Source organism: Prionailurus bengalensis, chromosome D4 (assembly GCF_016509475.1).
Source record: "Prionailurus bengalensis isolate Pbe53 chromosome D4, Fcat_Pben_1.1_paternal_pri, whole genome shotgun sequence".
Taxonomy (NCBI): Eukaryota; Metazoa; Chordata; class Mammalia; order Carnivora; family Felidae; genus Prionailurus; species Prionailurus bengalensis.
Window position 1 is genome coordinate 85,254,826 of NC_057359.1, and position 13,099 is coordinate 85,267,924.

At 51.6% G+C, this 13,099-nt stretch overlaps 1 protein-coding gene across 2 annotated transcripts in view; it reads left to right on the forward strand.

Moving 5' to 3' along the window:
• Positions 1–3,472: 3,472 nt before the first annotated feature.
• Positions 3,473–13,099, forward strand: part of MVB12B (multivesicular body subunit 12B) — a 209,552-nt gene continuing 199,925 nt past the window's right edge. The window contains exon 1 of one of the 2 annotated variants that reach the window (XM_043566185.1): positions 3,473–3,662. In XM_043566185.1, the coding sequence (XP_043422120.1) occupies positions 3,588–3,662 (75 nt within the window). In that variant the 5' untranslated portion in view covers positions 3,473–3,587. The remainder of the gene's footprint in view (positions 3,663–13,099) is intronic. The other variant, XM_043566186.1, reaches the window with a different exon arrangement.

Below are 13,099 nucleotides of genomic sequence, written 5' to 3' on the forward strand. Positions count from 1 at the left end.
GTTAAGGTAAAGGCCAGGTATTTTAGAGTATTCATTACTACTATGAATGCAATTTATTTTATTTTATTTTTTAAAGTTTATTTATTTTTGACAGAGAGACACAGAGCATGAGCGGGGGAGGAGCAGAGAGAGAGAGGCAGACACAGAATCTGAAGCAGGCTCCAGGCTCTGAGCTGTCAGCACAGAGCCCGACACGGGGCTCGAACCCACAGACCATGAGATCATGACCTGAGCTCAAGTCGGACGCTCAACCGACTAAGCCACCCAGGCGCCCCTGAATGTAATTTTTTTTTTTAAATCATACTTTCTAAATGGAAATCACTGGCATTTAATGCTGTATTTAGGGGATCCTATAAGTAATACCTCTTTCCCTCTTCTGAATTTGGAAGAAATTGAGGCATAGATACAGGAAAGAGACATAGGAGATAAAAGTCCTGGAAATTGACAGGAAAATGTAGCTTTTGATCAGTAGCCAAGTAGGCTTTCTATAATATTTCCCCTTGGATGGGATGATTTACCTCGATAGTAGCAGGCAGTGCTGGGCAATAGTATCTCTCTGCACCAGAAATAGGTCCATTTGCTGCATGGTAGAGAACACAGAAATACTTGCTGTCTGTGATCAGCCAAAGCCAAAACGAACACAGAATTCTTCTGTATAGAAAAGAAGTCTTCTCCCTTAACAGGAAAGTGATTGATTTCAGTGTTTATCTTATAGCTAGCCATTTTACCAAAATCTTAAGATTTTTGACTGATTCTCTTTAATTTTTGTTTTTAGGTACACACTTAAATCATGAATAGATAATATCAATTTTGTCTTTTCCTATCCAATACTTGTATTTCTTATTTATTTTTCTTCTCTTATTTCATGGGCTTTGGTTTGTAGCAGCTATAGCAGGCATCCTTGTTTCGTTTCTGACTTAAATGAGAACACCTTTAGTGCGTCACCACTAAATATGGTTGTTTATGGCTTCCGATAAATAAATTTTATCATGTTAAGCTTGAATTTTTTTCCTCATTTACTAAGAGGTTTTAAGAATTTATAAGTAATTGGTGTTGAAGTTTATCAAATACTTTTAAAGCATCTGTCTTGTTGAAATATCCTGTGATTTATTTTTTAACAATGCAATGAATTTATAGACTCCCTGAGGCTGAATAATTCTTGCACTTTTGGAATAAATCTTGCTTGATCATAGTGGATCTTGGCTTGTTTTCCATCAAGTTGGACTCAAATTGCTAACATTGTGTTCGGTAGCCTTACGACTATTATATACTTAAATAGGTTGGTTTATAGTAGTGATTCACGTATTAGAGATAATTGGTGAACTTTGAAAAGGTGGTCCTGACTCAGATGAGTTTGAGAAATGCCATGTTTTTTACTCCTGGACTTCACAGGGACTTTACTATACTCATACTTACTGGTTCTCCAAAAGGTAGACTGTAAATGGCACGCAGCCCTTTCTCAAGTTACTTGACTGTAGACCCTCTTTTTCAAACAACCCTTATTAAATTATCTGGAGACCAGTGTTCTATACTGATCTGCAGTTCTCCTTTTTGGTGTAATCTGTCAGATTTTGGTATCAGAGTTATGCTAAATTTGGGAAGCGATATGGAATATTTTTGCTTTTTTTCTGTGTACGTTTTTCTATTAAAAAACTTTTGTAATGTTTATTGATTTTTTAAATGTTTCTTTTTGAGAGAGCAAGCAGGGGAGGGCCAGAGAGAGAGAGACAGGGAGACAGTGGATCTGAAGCAGGTTCCATGCTGACAGCAGAGAGCTTGATGCGGGGCTCGAACTCAAAAACCGTGAGATTATGACCTGAGCTGAGGTTGGGGCTTAACTGAGCCACCCAGGCGCCCCTGTTAAACATTTTAAATACCATCTAAACACTTCTGAGCAGAATTGCCCTAAAAAAGGGCTTGTCTGTGTAAAACAGGGCAAAGTGGAGTTGTCCTGGCTGAACTTGGCCACCAGCTGAGGCTATTTCCTCGGGGACACTGGGGAGGCTGACAGGAAGCCTGGCCTGGGCCCCTGCCCCCAAGTGACTGCCCACCGCACAGAGAACAGCTAAGTGCTGACGGCTTTAGGGGTCAGTCCAGAACGTGGGGCTCGAACTCACAAACTGCGAGATCATGACCTGAGGGGAAGCCAGACGCTTAACTGACAGAACCACCCAGGCGCCCCTCTGGGTAAATTTAAATAACGGAGGGATCGTCTGACCCTTAATGCTTTGAAAGAACTTGTCTGTAAAACCATCTGAACCAGTGGCATTTCTGAGACAGACGCTTGGAATGCACACACTTGCCTGGCTTCCCCACAAGACATTTTCCCCGACAGCCAATTCTGCTTAGAAAAACCTAGAATGTGTGAAAATTAGACTTGATGTATTAGCAAATTGATGCCAATCACTCTTTGCATGGTCCTCAGCTCTAAAGGCTCCAGCCTTCTGACCACAGTTCTTTCAAATGGCAGGCCAGCCTCTGCCTGGGAATGCCTTGTGGGGGCTCTGTGGGGCATTTTTGGTTAAGGAATTATGCAGAGCCTGCTCCTGTCTTTGGTAGCAGCCATTCTAGCTGAGAGTCAAGCTCTGGACTCCACTCCTCATGCAGTCTTATCCTCTGGCCTATACCTTTCCCCGAGTACTGTAGGGCATCACTTCTGTAAACCTCTCCCTCTAGATGCTTCCCTGAGGGCAGTCCCATGGCCCCTGTGGGTTGATCATTTGCCCAGCATAAAGGGGAGGCAGAGAATCGCTGGGAGATTGGGGTCATTATGAGAGAGAGGCCTGTTTTTAGTGGAGTCTGGGACCTGGCTAAGCTTGTATTGGGTCATTTGGAAGAGTGGGGGTCCCCTGAACTGGAGTGAGCGGAGCTGAAGGAATGGCCTGCAGTTCACGAAAATCTAGGAGGGCTGGGTGTCCCTGCTAGAGGACAACGTGTGTGTGTGTGTGTGTGTGTGTGTGTGTGTGGTGTTCATCTAAGGCGCCAAGAGGCCTGGGGGCGTCCAGGGTTCTAAGGCTGTGCTGAAGGACTGATACAGTGAGGCCTAGGAGAGCTGAGTGGGCTGCGGGGCCCTGGAAGAGAACAGCTTGGCGGAGGGGATAACTAGGGCCCAGGCTCCAAGAGGCCTGGGGCTCCCGGGGCTCTGAGGCCGGACTGGGGAGGGGGGGGGGGTGGTTACCCGCCGGCTGGGGGAGGCCGGGCCGGGGGGCTCGCGGGCTGGGCCGTGGGGGAGGCCCGGGGTAGGCGGGGTGCCGGCCGGGGCGGCGGCGGCGGCGGCGGCGGCGCGGGCTCCGGACGCGAGGGCTCCCGCTCCCTCCTCCCGCCCGAGCCAGCCTCGGGCGCCCGGCGCCTCCCCCGGAGCCAGCGCCAGAGCCGGGAGGCCCGGAGCCCGGCCCGCCGCCGCGGCCCGCCGAGGGAGCCGCCGCCGCCGTTGTCGCCGCCGCCGCCGCCGCCGCCGCCAGGCCGCGCCCCGCCCCTGCCGCCGCCGCCGCCGCCGCCGCCGCTCCCCGGTGAGGCTCGCGCTCGAGCTGCGGCGCCGGCCCCGCCGCCTGGGCCCCGGGCCCGGCCCCTCCCGCGCCGCCCGGGCGATGAGAAGCTGCTTCTGCGTGAGACGGAGCCGGGACCCACCGCCGCCGCAGCCGCCGCCGCCCCAGCGGGGAACAGTTAAGTGAGGTCGGGCGGGCCGGGCGCCGCGGAGGCTCGGCGGAGCCGGCCCTGCTGCCCCGGCGGGCGGACGGACGGGCGGGCGGGCGGGCGGGCGCGGGCCCCGGGCCGAGGGGCGGGCGGACGGGCGGAGCCGGGCCGCGCCGAGGCCTGCGGGCTCCGTGCCCGGCCCGCCGCGGGGACAGGCCCGGCGGCCTCTTCCCGGGCCCGCGCGCGCCGCGGCTTCCCGAACCCCGGCTCGGCCTTGCAGCGGACGGGCGGGAGGGAGCTCGGGGACCCGAGTGCCAGCAACGCCCCCAGGGCCGGGCAGGTGAGGGTCTCCGAGAGCCACCGCCGCCCAGGTGAGAGGCGAGGCGGCCCACCTGTGCCCAGGCCGCGGCGGCCACCTGCACAGACTGGGGACATTGATTTCACTGGCCTGGCCTGGGGTCCGGCTCTCTGTGGTCACGTGGGTGCAGACCAACTTGCACCTGAGCCTTGAGCATCACCTGGGGTGCGGCCTCACCTGTGACCTGGGCACGGCAGAGAGGACACCCAAATGCCAGGGCACCTATCTAAAGGTGAGGGGCCCGGAGTGGGCACCCAAGACCCAGAGTACCCATCCTGGAAGTGTGATGGCTGTGTTGACGAGCACCCCACAAGGACTCCAGCCTAAGTGAGACAGACTTAGGACGGGGGGGACATCAGATCCCCAGTGACAGGCCCAAGTGAAGAGGGCAGACCTATGTGCATCTTTGTCCTCTTTGTTACCAACAGACAACTCTTCCTAAGTTATCAGCCTCTCTCCCCGCTAAAGATGTGACTCTTCTTTCCCCTGCTTCTCAGCAGTCTCTTCAGCAAGGCGCAGAGGAAGGCCCCAGGAAGCAAAAGGCAAATGGCTGTTGCCCCTTCTCTGCTCCCCACCCCCACCCAAGAACAGATTTCTGCCACAAAAGCCACAACAGGCCAGTGACTCTTTAGGGGCCTTTGTCTCTGGTGGTTCCTTCTCAGTATAATCTCATTGTACATTTCTCGACAGCTGGCTGGATCTCATCTCGTTTTAACAGGGGGAAAAAAAAAGTCTTATCAGCTGCAGCAGAGAAGCTTTAGAAAAGTTAGGGGATAAGCTCTGCAGAAACCTAGGCAAACCGAAAAGCTCAGGGTCCTCAGAAGGTTAGTTACAGGACACAGGTGACACCTTGCTAGCTCCCTGGAAATTGTGGCAGTGCTTTGAGATAACTGGGCCATGCGGAGAATATTTAAATGGCGCCTCTGAGAGGTGGGGCCTCTGCTGGGACCTGGGCACCGAGACCCATGTGAAGCAGTTGACATGTGAATTACTGGTTCATTTGAGTCCAGAATCATCTTCTCTCATCAGCATTTTAAAAAAATTTTGTTTAATTCATTTTGAGAGAGACACACAGAGTGCAATTGGGGGAGGGGCAGAGAGAGGGAGACACGGAATAGGAAGCAGGCTCCAGGCTCTGAACTGTCAGCACAGAGCCCACCATGGGGCTTGACCTCATGAACTGTGGAGATCATGACCTGGGCCAAAGTGAGGCGCTTAACTGACTGAGCCACCCAGGCGCCCCTCTAATCCGCGTTTTTGATTCCTTCCTTCTAGCTCTTAGGCCACACTCCTGATTTATGCTGAAGGTATTTTCCCTGCCTGCCTCCATCCCGCTGGCAGGCTCTTCCCAACTGGAACAGCGCACCATGGCCAAATGCAAGGGCTTTAGAATTAGACCTCAGCTTAATCCTTGGCTTTCCTACTTCCTGTGTGTTCTTGGGTAAACTAATGAACTTTTCTGAGCCTCAGTTTCCTCATCTGTAGAGCGAGGCTGATGATAATATGTATCTCACGGGATTATGGTGAGCAGTGAATGAACTATTGCAAGAGAAGCATTTAGCTCTGTGCCTGCCTCAGGGCAAGTGGTCAGTAAAGGTTAGTGGTTACTAGTAAGTGTCTGTTGGCTTATTAATCAGAAGAAGAGCTTTATTTATTTTTTTTTTCTTTAGAGTGCCTTTCTGTTTGTAGCTCTCCTTAGGGCAATCAGGAAGGGATGTTAGAGTAAGAAGAACACAGGGCTTGGATTTAGGGGTTTGGATTTGAATCTCAGTCTCCTTCCTGCAATCCCGGTGACCCTAGGCAGGTCATGGAACCTCACAGAACCTTTCTGAATTCCGATGTCCTTCTCCGTAGAAGTGGCTTAAGAATAAAACCTACCCCATAAGGCTGAATGAATTAATGTATGTGAATGCATGTGGCACTACAGAGGGTGTGGGGGAGTCCTCTCTAAATTTAGGTGGACTCCAAAGGCAGACCCTGGTTTTCTGGGTCCATCATTTAGACGATTTGGAGGTGGGAGGGGTTATAAGAAAAAGAATACAAGAATATCTTGCTTTTGTGCATTTCACGAAACCACACGGCCATGTGAACGCATTTCTGGGTCCCCTCTCAGGGCCTCGGAAGGGGTAAAGGGTGGGGGTGGCTGAAGGTTCATTGCTATCAGTTTCATGGCAGATCGGCTTCTGGGGGGCGTCAGAACCTAGAAGTCCTGGGCCCCTCCACCTTAGCAGGTTGGAAGGGTTCCACGCGTCCCGCTCGAAGAGCGACATCCTTGCCACACTGGAAAGTAATGATAGAGTTGGAGCCGAGCATGGGAAATGTCAAAGGTGCTATTATGATCATGAAGATAACAAATGACTACATGGCTGGATGTGGTGGGCTGAGAACACTGTATTTAGTTGGTTGCGGCTGAATGAGCAGAGTCTCCTTTGCTAGTTGGGTTGTGGGAGGGGAGGCCTGGGGTCCCTGAACGAGCTGCCTCTCCCAGGCTGTTCTCGCGCTCTCAGAGGCCCTCCCTGGCCAACATTTTCCTGGCCAACATTTTCTGGCCCCACTGGCTCCGGTTGGCCTTCTGCTTGCTGGGCTGCCCTTGGGAATTGTGGTTTCCCTGCATCGTCTGCGCTGTTTGCAATGAGGTTGCCTATGTCAGACCTCCTCTCCTCTGCTGCTTGAGAGGCAGAGCCGCTGCGGGGTGTACTTGACGTTGCCTCCCTTGTTGGGGACACCCTGCGGGCACGTGTTTGGTTTACCTGACACACTTCGGGTGAGATGTGGAGCTTGCGCTGCTGGAAATGTGAGAGGCCCGTGGGCCTGGAGCCCCGGAGTCACATGCTCAAGCCTTGTAGCTCCTACCTCCCTGAGGACTGGGGGACCACCTTGTTGCGCTGTGGTTATAATCTTTCTTTATACATGAGATCTTTCTATACACACACATGGACACAGACGTAGCTGTTGTTTTTTAAACAGGTACTGATCAGCAAAAGCAAAATACTCAGGAGAATATCCCTTGATCCTTTAGAACTACAGCAGAAGAAATGAATTCTTGGTGTGCAAAATAACCCTAAGATGTTTATGAAAATGCAGATTCCAGGGCCTCACACCCAGACCTCCAATCGGAACATCTGGGGAAGGGGCCCTGGGATCTGTGTGTTGAGTAAGAAATGTGGGGTTGTGCTTCTGCTTCCGGAAACTTGAAAACCACAATTGTGGAGGCTTTTTTTTTTTTTAAAGCATACAACACACATAACATAAAATGAACCATCCTGATCATTTTGAGGTGTGCAAATCAGTGGCATTAAGTACATTCACACTGTCATGCAGCTCATCTTTGGAACTTTTTCATCTTGCAAAACTGTATACTCATTAAACAGCTTCACTTTCCTCTTCCCCCAGTTTCTGGCAGCCACCATTCTCCTCTGTGTTTCTATGAATCTGACTAATCTAGGAACCTCATACACGTGGAATCATATAGTATTTGTCTTTCTAGACTGGCTCACCTCACTCAACATGATGTCTTCAAGGTTCATTCACGTTGTGGCACATGTCAGACTCTCTTTCCCTTTTAAGCTGAATACTATGCATTACGTGTATATACCGTGTTTTGCTTGTCCATTCATCTGTTTACGGATACCTGGGTTGCTTCTGCCTTTAGGCTCTCGTGAATAATGCCGTTGTGAACATGGATGTACAGAGATCTTTTCAAGACCCTGTTTTCAATTCTTTTGGGTACATACCCAGATGTGGAATTGCCAGACTGTATAGTAATTCTATTTTTTTTTAAGTTTATTTATTTATTTTGAGAGGGAGAGAGAGAGAGAGAGAGAGAGAGAGAGAGAGAGAGAGAGAGAGAATCCCAAGCAGGCTCTGTACTGTCAGCACAGAGCCCGACTCAGGGCTCGAACTCATGAACTGTGAGATCATGACCTGAGCCGAAGTCAGAAGCTTAACCAACTGAGCCACCCAGGCGCCTCTATTTTTAATTTTTTGAGGAATCACCCTACTGTTTCCCTTAGTGGCTACATTTCCATCCCCAGCAAACAGGGCACCAGGGTGCCAATTTCCCACGTCCTCGCCAACACTAATTTTTAGACTTTTGATAGTAACCATGCCAGTGGGTATGAGGTGATAGCTCGGTGTGACTGTGGTTTGCATTTCCCTAGTGATTAGTGATGTTGAACATCTTTTCATATGGTTGTTGGCCATTTGTAGACCACTTTTGGAGAAAGGTCTATTCAAGTCCTTTGCCCGTTTTTTCCCATCAAATATTAAATTTTTGTTGTTGCTAATTGTGAGAGTTCTGTATGGATTTGGATTTTTCACTCCTCATCGGATATGTGATTCGGAGAAACTTGCTTCCATTCCATAGGCTGTCTTGTGCACTCTCTTGACTGTTTCTCTTGATGCAAGTTCTACAAGTTCCTTACACGACACAACCCTGTGAAGGAAATAGTATCTGTCCTTCCAGTTCTGCTGGGGAGGAAACTTAGGCCCAGCTCAGCTAACGCACCCGCGGCCACACAGGTTTAAGTTAGTGCCGGAGCTGGGATTCAAGTTCGGGTCCCTCTGACTCCAGAGCTTGCACCCTCTCCATCGCTCTGCTTCGCTTTTCATTCCCCCACTGACCTGATACTGGAAGGAGGCCCCGCGGTGGTCTGCAGGAACGGGGGCGTTGGTTTGAGACGCATTGGGTTACAGGAGAGGAGATAGGAACAAAAGACTTTCGAATCTCTTCCTTCCTTCCTGAAGCCCTGCATCATTGCTTGGACCTTAGAAATTGCAGAGACATGCCAACAGGCTTTTAACCGTTTTGTTTGTTTGTTTGTTTGTTGTTTAAGCACCTCAGAAGCTTCTTTCAGCTGTCCATCTGCTACCCACAGTCCCCCCAGTGGTCTGTTCATGCCGCTGCTGATTCCACGTCTCTTGCCCGCAGTACCTTCACTGCCCTGCGCCCTCTCTCTTTCCAGGAGGCCAGGTGGAGCGCAGGCTCTTCCCTCACATCTCCCTGACTCACCAGGCAGAAGGAAGTGGCCCCTCATTTGCAGTCTCTTTCTTTTGGGATGTTTCCTCTGGCGTGTGAGCTCCGTGGGTGGTGGCCACGTCTGTTTCATCGCTGTACCACCCAGCACAGTGGCATTTCACCTGGGCTGTGCATTATCCAGTCTTGGGCCCAGCCCAACCCAATTAAGTCAGAACCTGGGGGTTGGAAGGGGCAGCCGTGGTTTTTACAAACCCCTTAGGGGAGTCTTCTGGGCGACCAGCCTGGAGACACCCTGGCCCCTGCCAGGCCCTCATCCAGCCTGCTTGGGCTGGGTCACAATCACTTCTGGAGCTAGCTGCTGGGAGCTCTGCAGTCCTGCCTCCCTTCCTCTGCAGCCTGCCTGTCCCTGGAAGCGTGGTGTTTGTCCTGGGCTCACTGACGCCCAGCCTGGCGTTCTAATTGGAAGGGGCCCGCAGGTCTGCTCTTGCCGTTGCCCTTGCTGTTTTGTGTGCCCACCTTAATTCAGCGAAACGTGGGCAGTTTGGGAGGATAGGAACTTGATTCATCCGTGCATCCACTCACCCACCCACTCACCCATAATCCATTTATCGAGCACCCACCGTGACATAACACCTTTGAGCAACTAATGTTCTGCTAGGGAAAGTGTACTAAACCTTCTGAGAGGCAAGGCTGTGTGTTTCTGTGTGTGCATACATGCGTGTGTGCACACGTGTGTGCTGACACCGTGTTCTTGGTGAGCATCGGCGTTCTCAGTGACAGCAGCTGTGTGTAGGGGCAATCGAGGAAGGTTTGGGAAGAACGGGAGATGTGACCTAGGTTTTGAATGGTGGGGTGGGTGTCATAGGGGGAGAGCTGGGTGCTCTTGGCTGACTCTCTGGGGAGGGAGAGACCGAGGGGCTCATTCCGAGGCTGTTCCTCATGGATAATTACCTTCGGGTGTTTTTCTGTTCATTCATTCGTCAAACATCTCATGAGTACCTGCTGTCTTGTACAAAGTTCAGGTTGTGGACCAGCAGCTATTTGTCACCTGGAGCTGGTCAGAAATGCAGCTTCTCAGGCCCCATCCTACGCTTATTGGATCAATATCTCCGGGAGTGGGCTCCAAGAGTGTCTGTCTGAACCAACTCACCAGGTGACTCAGGCCAGAGTTTGAGAATCCCTGCTCCAGAATGTTGGATTTCCAACCGTCATCATTGCATACCCTCCCTCAGTGCTTAGCACAAAGGCTCCCCATAAATGTTTGTGGGCTTACTGCTGTGTGCCAGTGCTGCTGGGTACTGGGAATGTGAGAGATGCTTCAGGGGGAGGATGGCATGTTCAGCCAGGACATACGGTGATGACAGCCAGCAGGACACTAGACACCTACCACTGAGTCTCAGGAGAAAAGTCCGGGCGGTTGGAAGTATTTTGGAAGTCATCGGCGCGCAGGTACAATGATTAGATGACCAAATGTCTGAAAGTCAGAAAGGGGTTGGTAGTGATGGGACATGCTTGGTTGACCTGAAGCTGGGTGTTCTGATTCTGGCCCGAGAGCCCATTTGCTGGGTGTTGAGGTTACGTTACACATTGGCATTTTTACCCTAGACACTGGCCATCAGGGTAAGGGCGTGCCTGACCTTATGTCCCTGAATAGCAAGAGAGCATTTCTCTTGGGTCCTCCTGGGATGGCTTCATCTGTAGAGCATCTGCCTTCTGTTGGGGGTCCTCCCTCTTCCTTCTCTCCAGGGGACAGTAGGGCACCAAACCTTGATGGGAGTGGGCAGGGCTGACCCTCATTTGCAGTGTTTGTGGGCAGGTCGGAGTGGGGCTCACAGTATACTGGAGGCTGCCCCCCGCACCAGGCTCCCTGGTTTTGCAGAGTTGGGCCTGTAAGAAGCAGGGCTTTGGCCACAGCAGTGCTGGAGAACTTGATCCCAGATTTATTTTTGGAGCGAGAATTCCAGGATCTAACATTGCACTGTGTGAGCTGCAGCACCCTGAACCCCAGGCCCGCATCACATGGTTTGTAGAAAATCTGTTTGGTATACAAACGGTTAATATAAATCTAGGCATAGGTCCGATAGAATGGATACATTTATTCAGCAGACTCTTTTATTAGAAGTAACTGGGGCCTTTACTGGGGAAAAGGAAGTGCTCGCCATTGTTAGTTTCCCTGGCTGGGAAATTCTTTGCGATCTAGGAGAGCTTAGAAAAATATTTGCCTTAGTTTCCTAATATCTTAGCAGCCTTCCCAGCAGCTTGTGGCCTATTGCCACCTGACCATACTCAACAGTGTTTGTCAGAGTGATTTGGCTTCTGACCAGGTAAGTGGTCCAGCCAGACCAGAGTGCAGGAGGCACAGGGATGCCATTCTGAGCTTCCACCGTGGACGCCTCTCAGCCTGTGCGCTGTCGTCCAGGACTAGTCCAAGAGCTGGCTGGCCATTTGCTTGGGTGCTGCATGGACCCAGGCCTCAGCCTGCCATCTCCTAAGGAGGTAGGTCTCTGCACCTTAGCTGCATGGAGACCACCCAGCTTGCGTGTTTGTGTGTGTTGTGGTGTGCATTGGTGAAGCCTGGCCATGGGCTCCCTCCCATGGGAATGGGGCCGTGTCCTTCTGCACCTGCTGAAGATTTGTTAGCAGCAAGATGCCAGTAATCGGGGCAACAAGAGGGCCTCGGTTCCTGTGGACCACTACTGCCACTGGGCAACAGGCAAAGAGCTGCCCGATGTGGGCACAGCAGCAGCTTTTATTGGGAGACAGCCCGTTCTCAGTCTCCACCCTGCTGTTGGTCAGGTTCCCACGGCAAGTGAAATATTTATCCACTTCTCTTCCCCAACCCCGCAAGCTGGTGGATGTGGGCAGACAGTTTATGTCTTTTGTGCCCTTGACTTTGGATTTCAAGCAAGCTGATTGCAAGTTCATCCTTCTGTAGGGATTTAATTAATCCACGGGTTTTGTCATTTCAATTACGGTAGCCCAGTTTAACCTGCCCCCCCCCCCCCCCAGTACTTTGAAATTATTCTCCTCAAAAGTTGTGTGCGAGTCGAGCCTTCAGCCCTTGGCGGGCAGTGCTGGTGCTGCTTCTGAGCCAGCCTTCCTCACCGCGGCAGGGAGGCCGAGTTGGGGTTCCTGCTGCGCCTCCTTTGATGGCAGCGCCCCTTCCCCCCTGCGGTTATTGCCCCCCACCCCACCCCGCCTCTAGAAGGGCCTCGGTGGAGAGAGGTCTGAGCTCTGTTAGTTGGGTTTTGATTTCAGTACAGGAGTTGATAAAACGAGATAAACCCCAGGCTCGAAGGGCCGGGGAAATTAAACAGAGATGATATCAAAGTTCCCCTGAGTTTTCAACTGTGATACAGTAGCTTAGTTTTCTCCCAGACTGGGGCCGGGAGGCGCGCCTTTGATTCTGAAACAATATTCAGCATCAGTTAAGCCCAGCACTGCTGACTTTCAGGGATTAAGCACACTGTTGTAGTAATTCTTTGATCAGCTACAAGGGAGCAGTGTGCTGTCTGTATGAGAGGCTTTATAGTTAAAGTTCATTTCTCTGTGAACCTGGGATGATGGCATTGCCAGGGTGCTGCAGGGCTGGGCGCCGGGGCCTTCCCCAGGCACTGTTTGCAGCATTGCAGACAGAAGCAGGAGGAGGATTTTCTCCTACCCACCCTTGTTGCATCGTATTCATCAGGCACGGCATGGTGATCCCATGTAGCCCCCGTATGTACAGGCAACACACACACACACACACACACACACACACACACACACACACCCCACAACACATTTACACATATTCTTCTGTCTGGCGGGGAAATCCTGTCGGGGTAGACACAGGAATAGCTGCCCAGAATAAAGCTCTGCAGCCCCTGGCCTTGGAAATGACGTAGTGGAGGCTGGCCACGCACTCGGGGTAAAGATTGGGATGGGGATTGGGGCCAAATGACCTGCAAGGTTAAATTGGGAGGACTAGCCAAGTCCAGTGTTGCCACTGCACTCTCCGTGCGCCCTCGTGCAGATGTGACTCCTGGGGGGGCATCACGACCTGCATTCCTCACGTGGCATTTACCGAGAACTGACTTAGTTTCAGGTTGGTTCAGTCTTAGGGCTCTGAGAAATCTCCACCTCTGTCG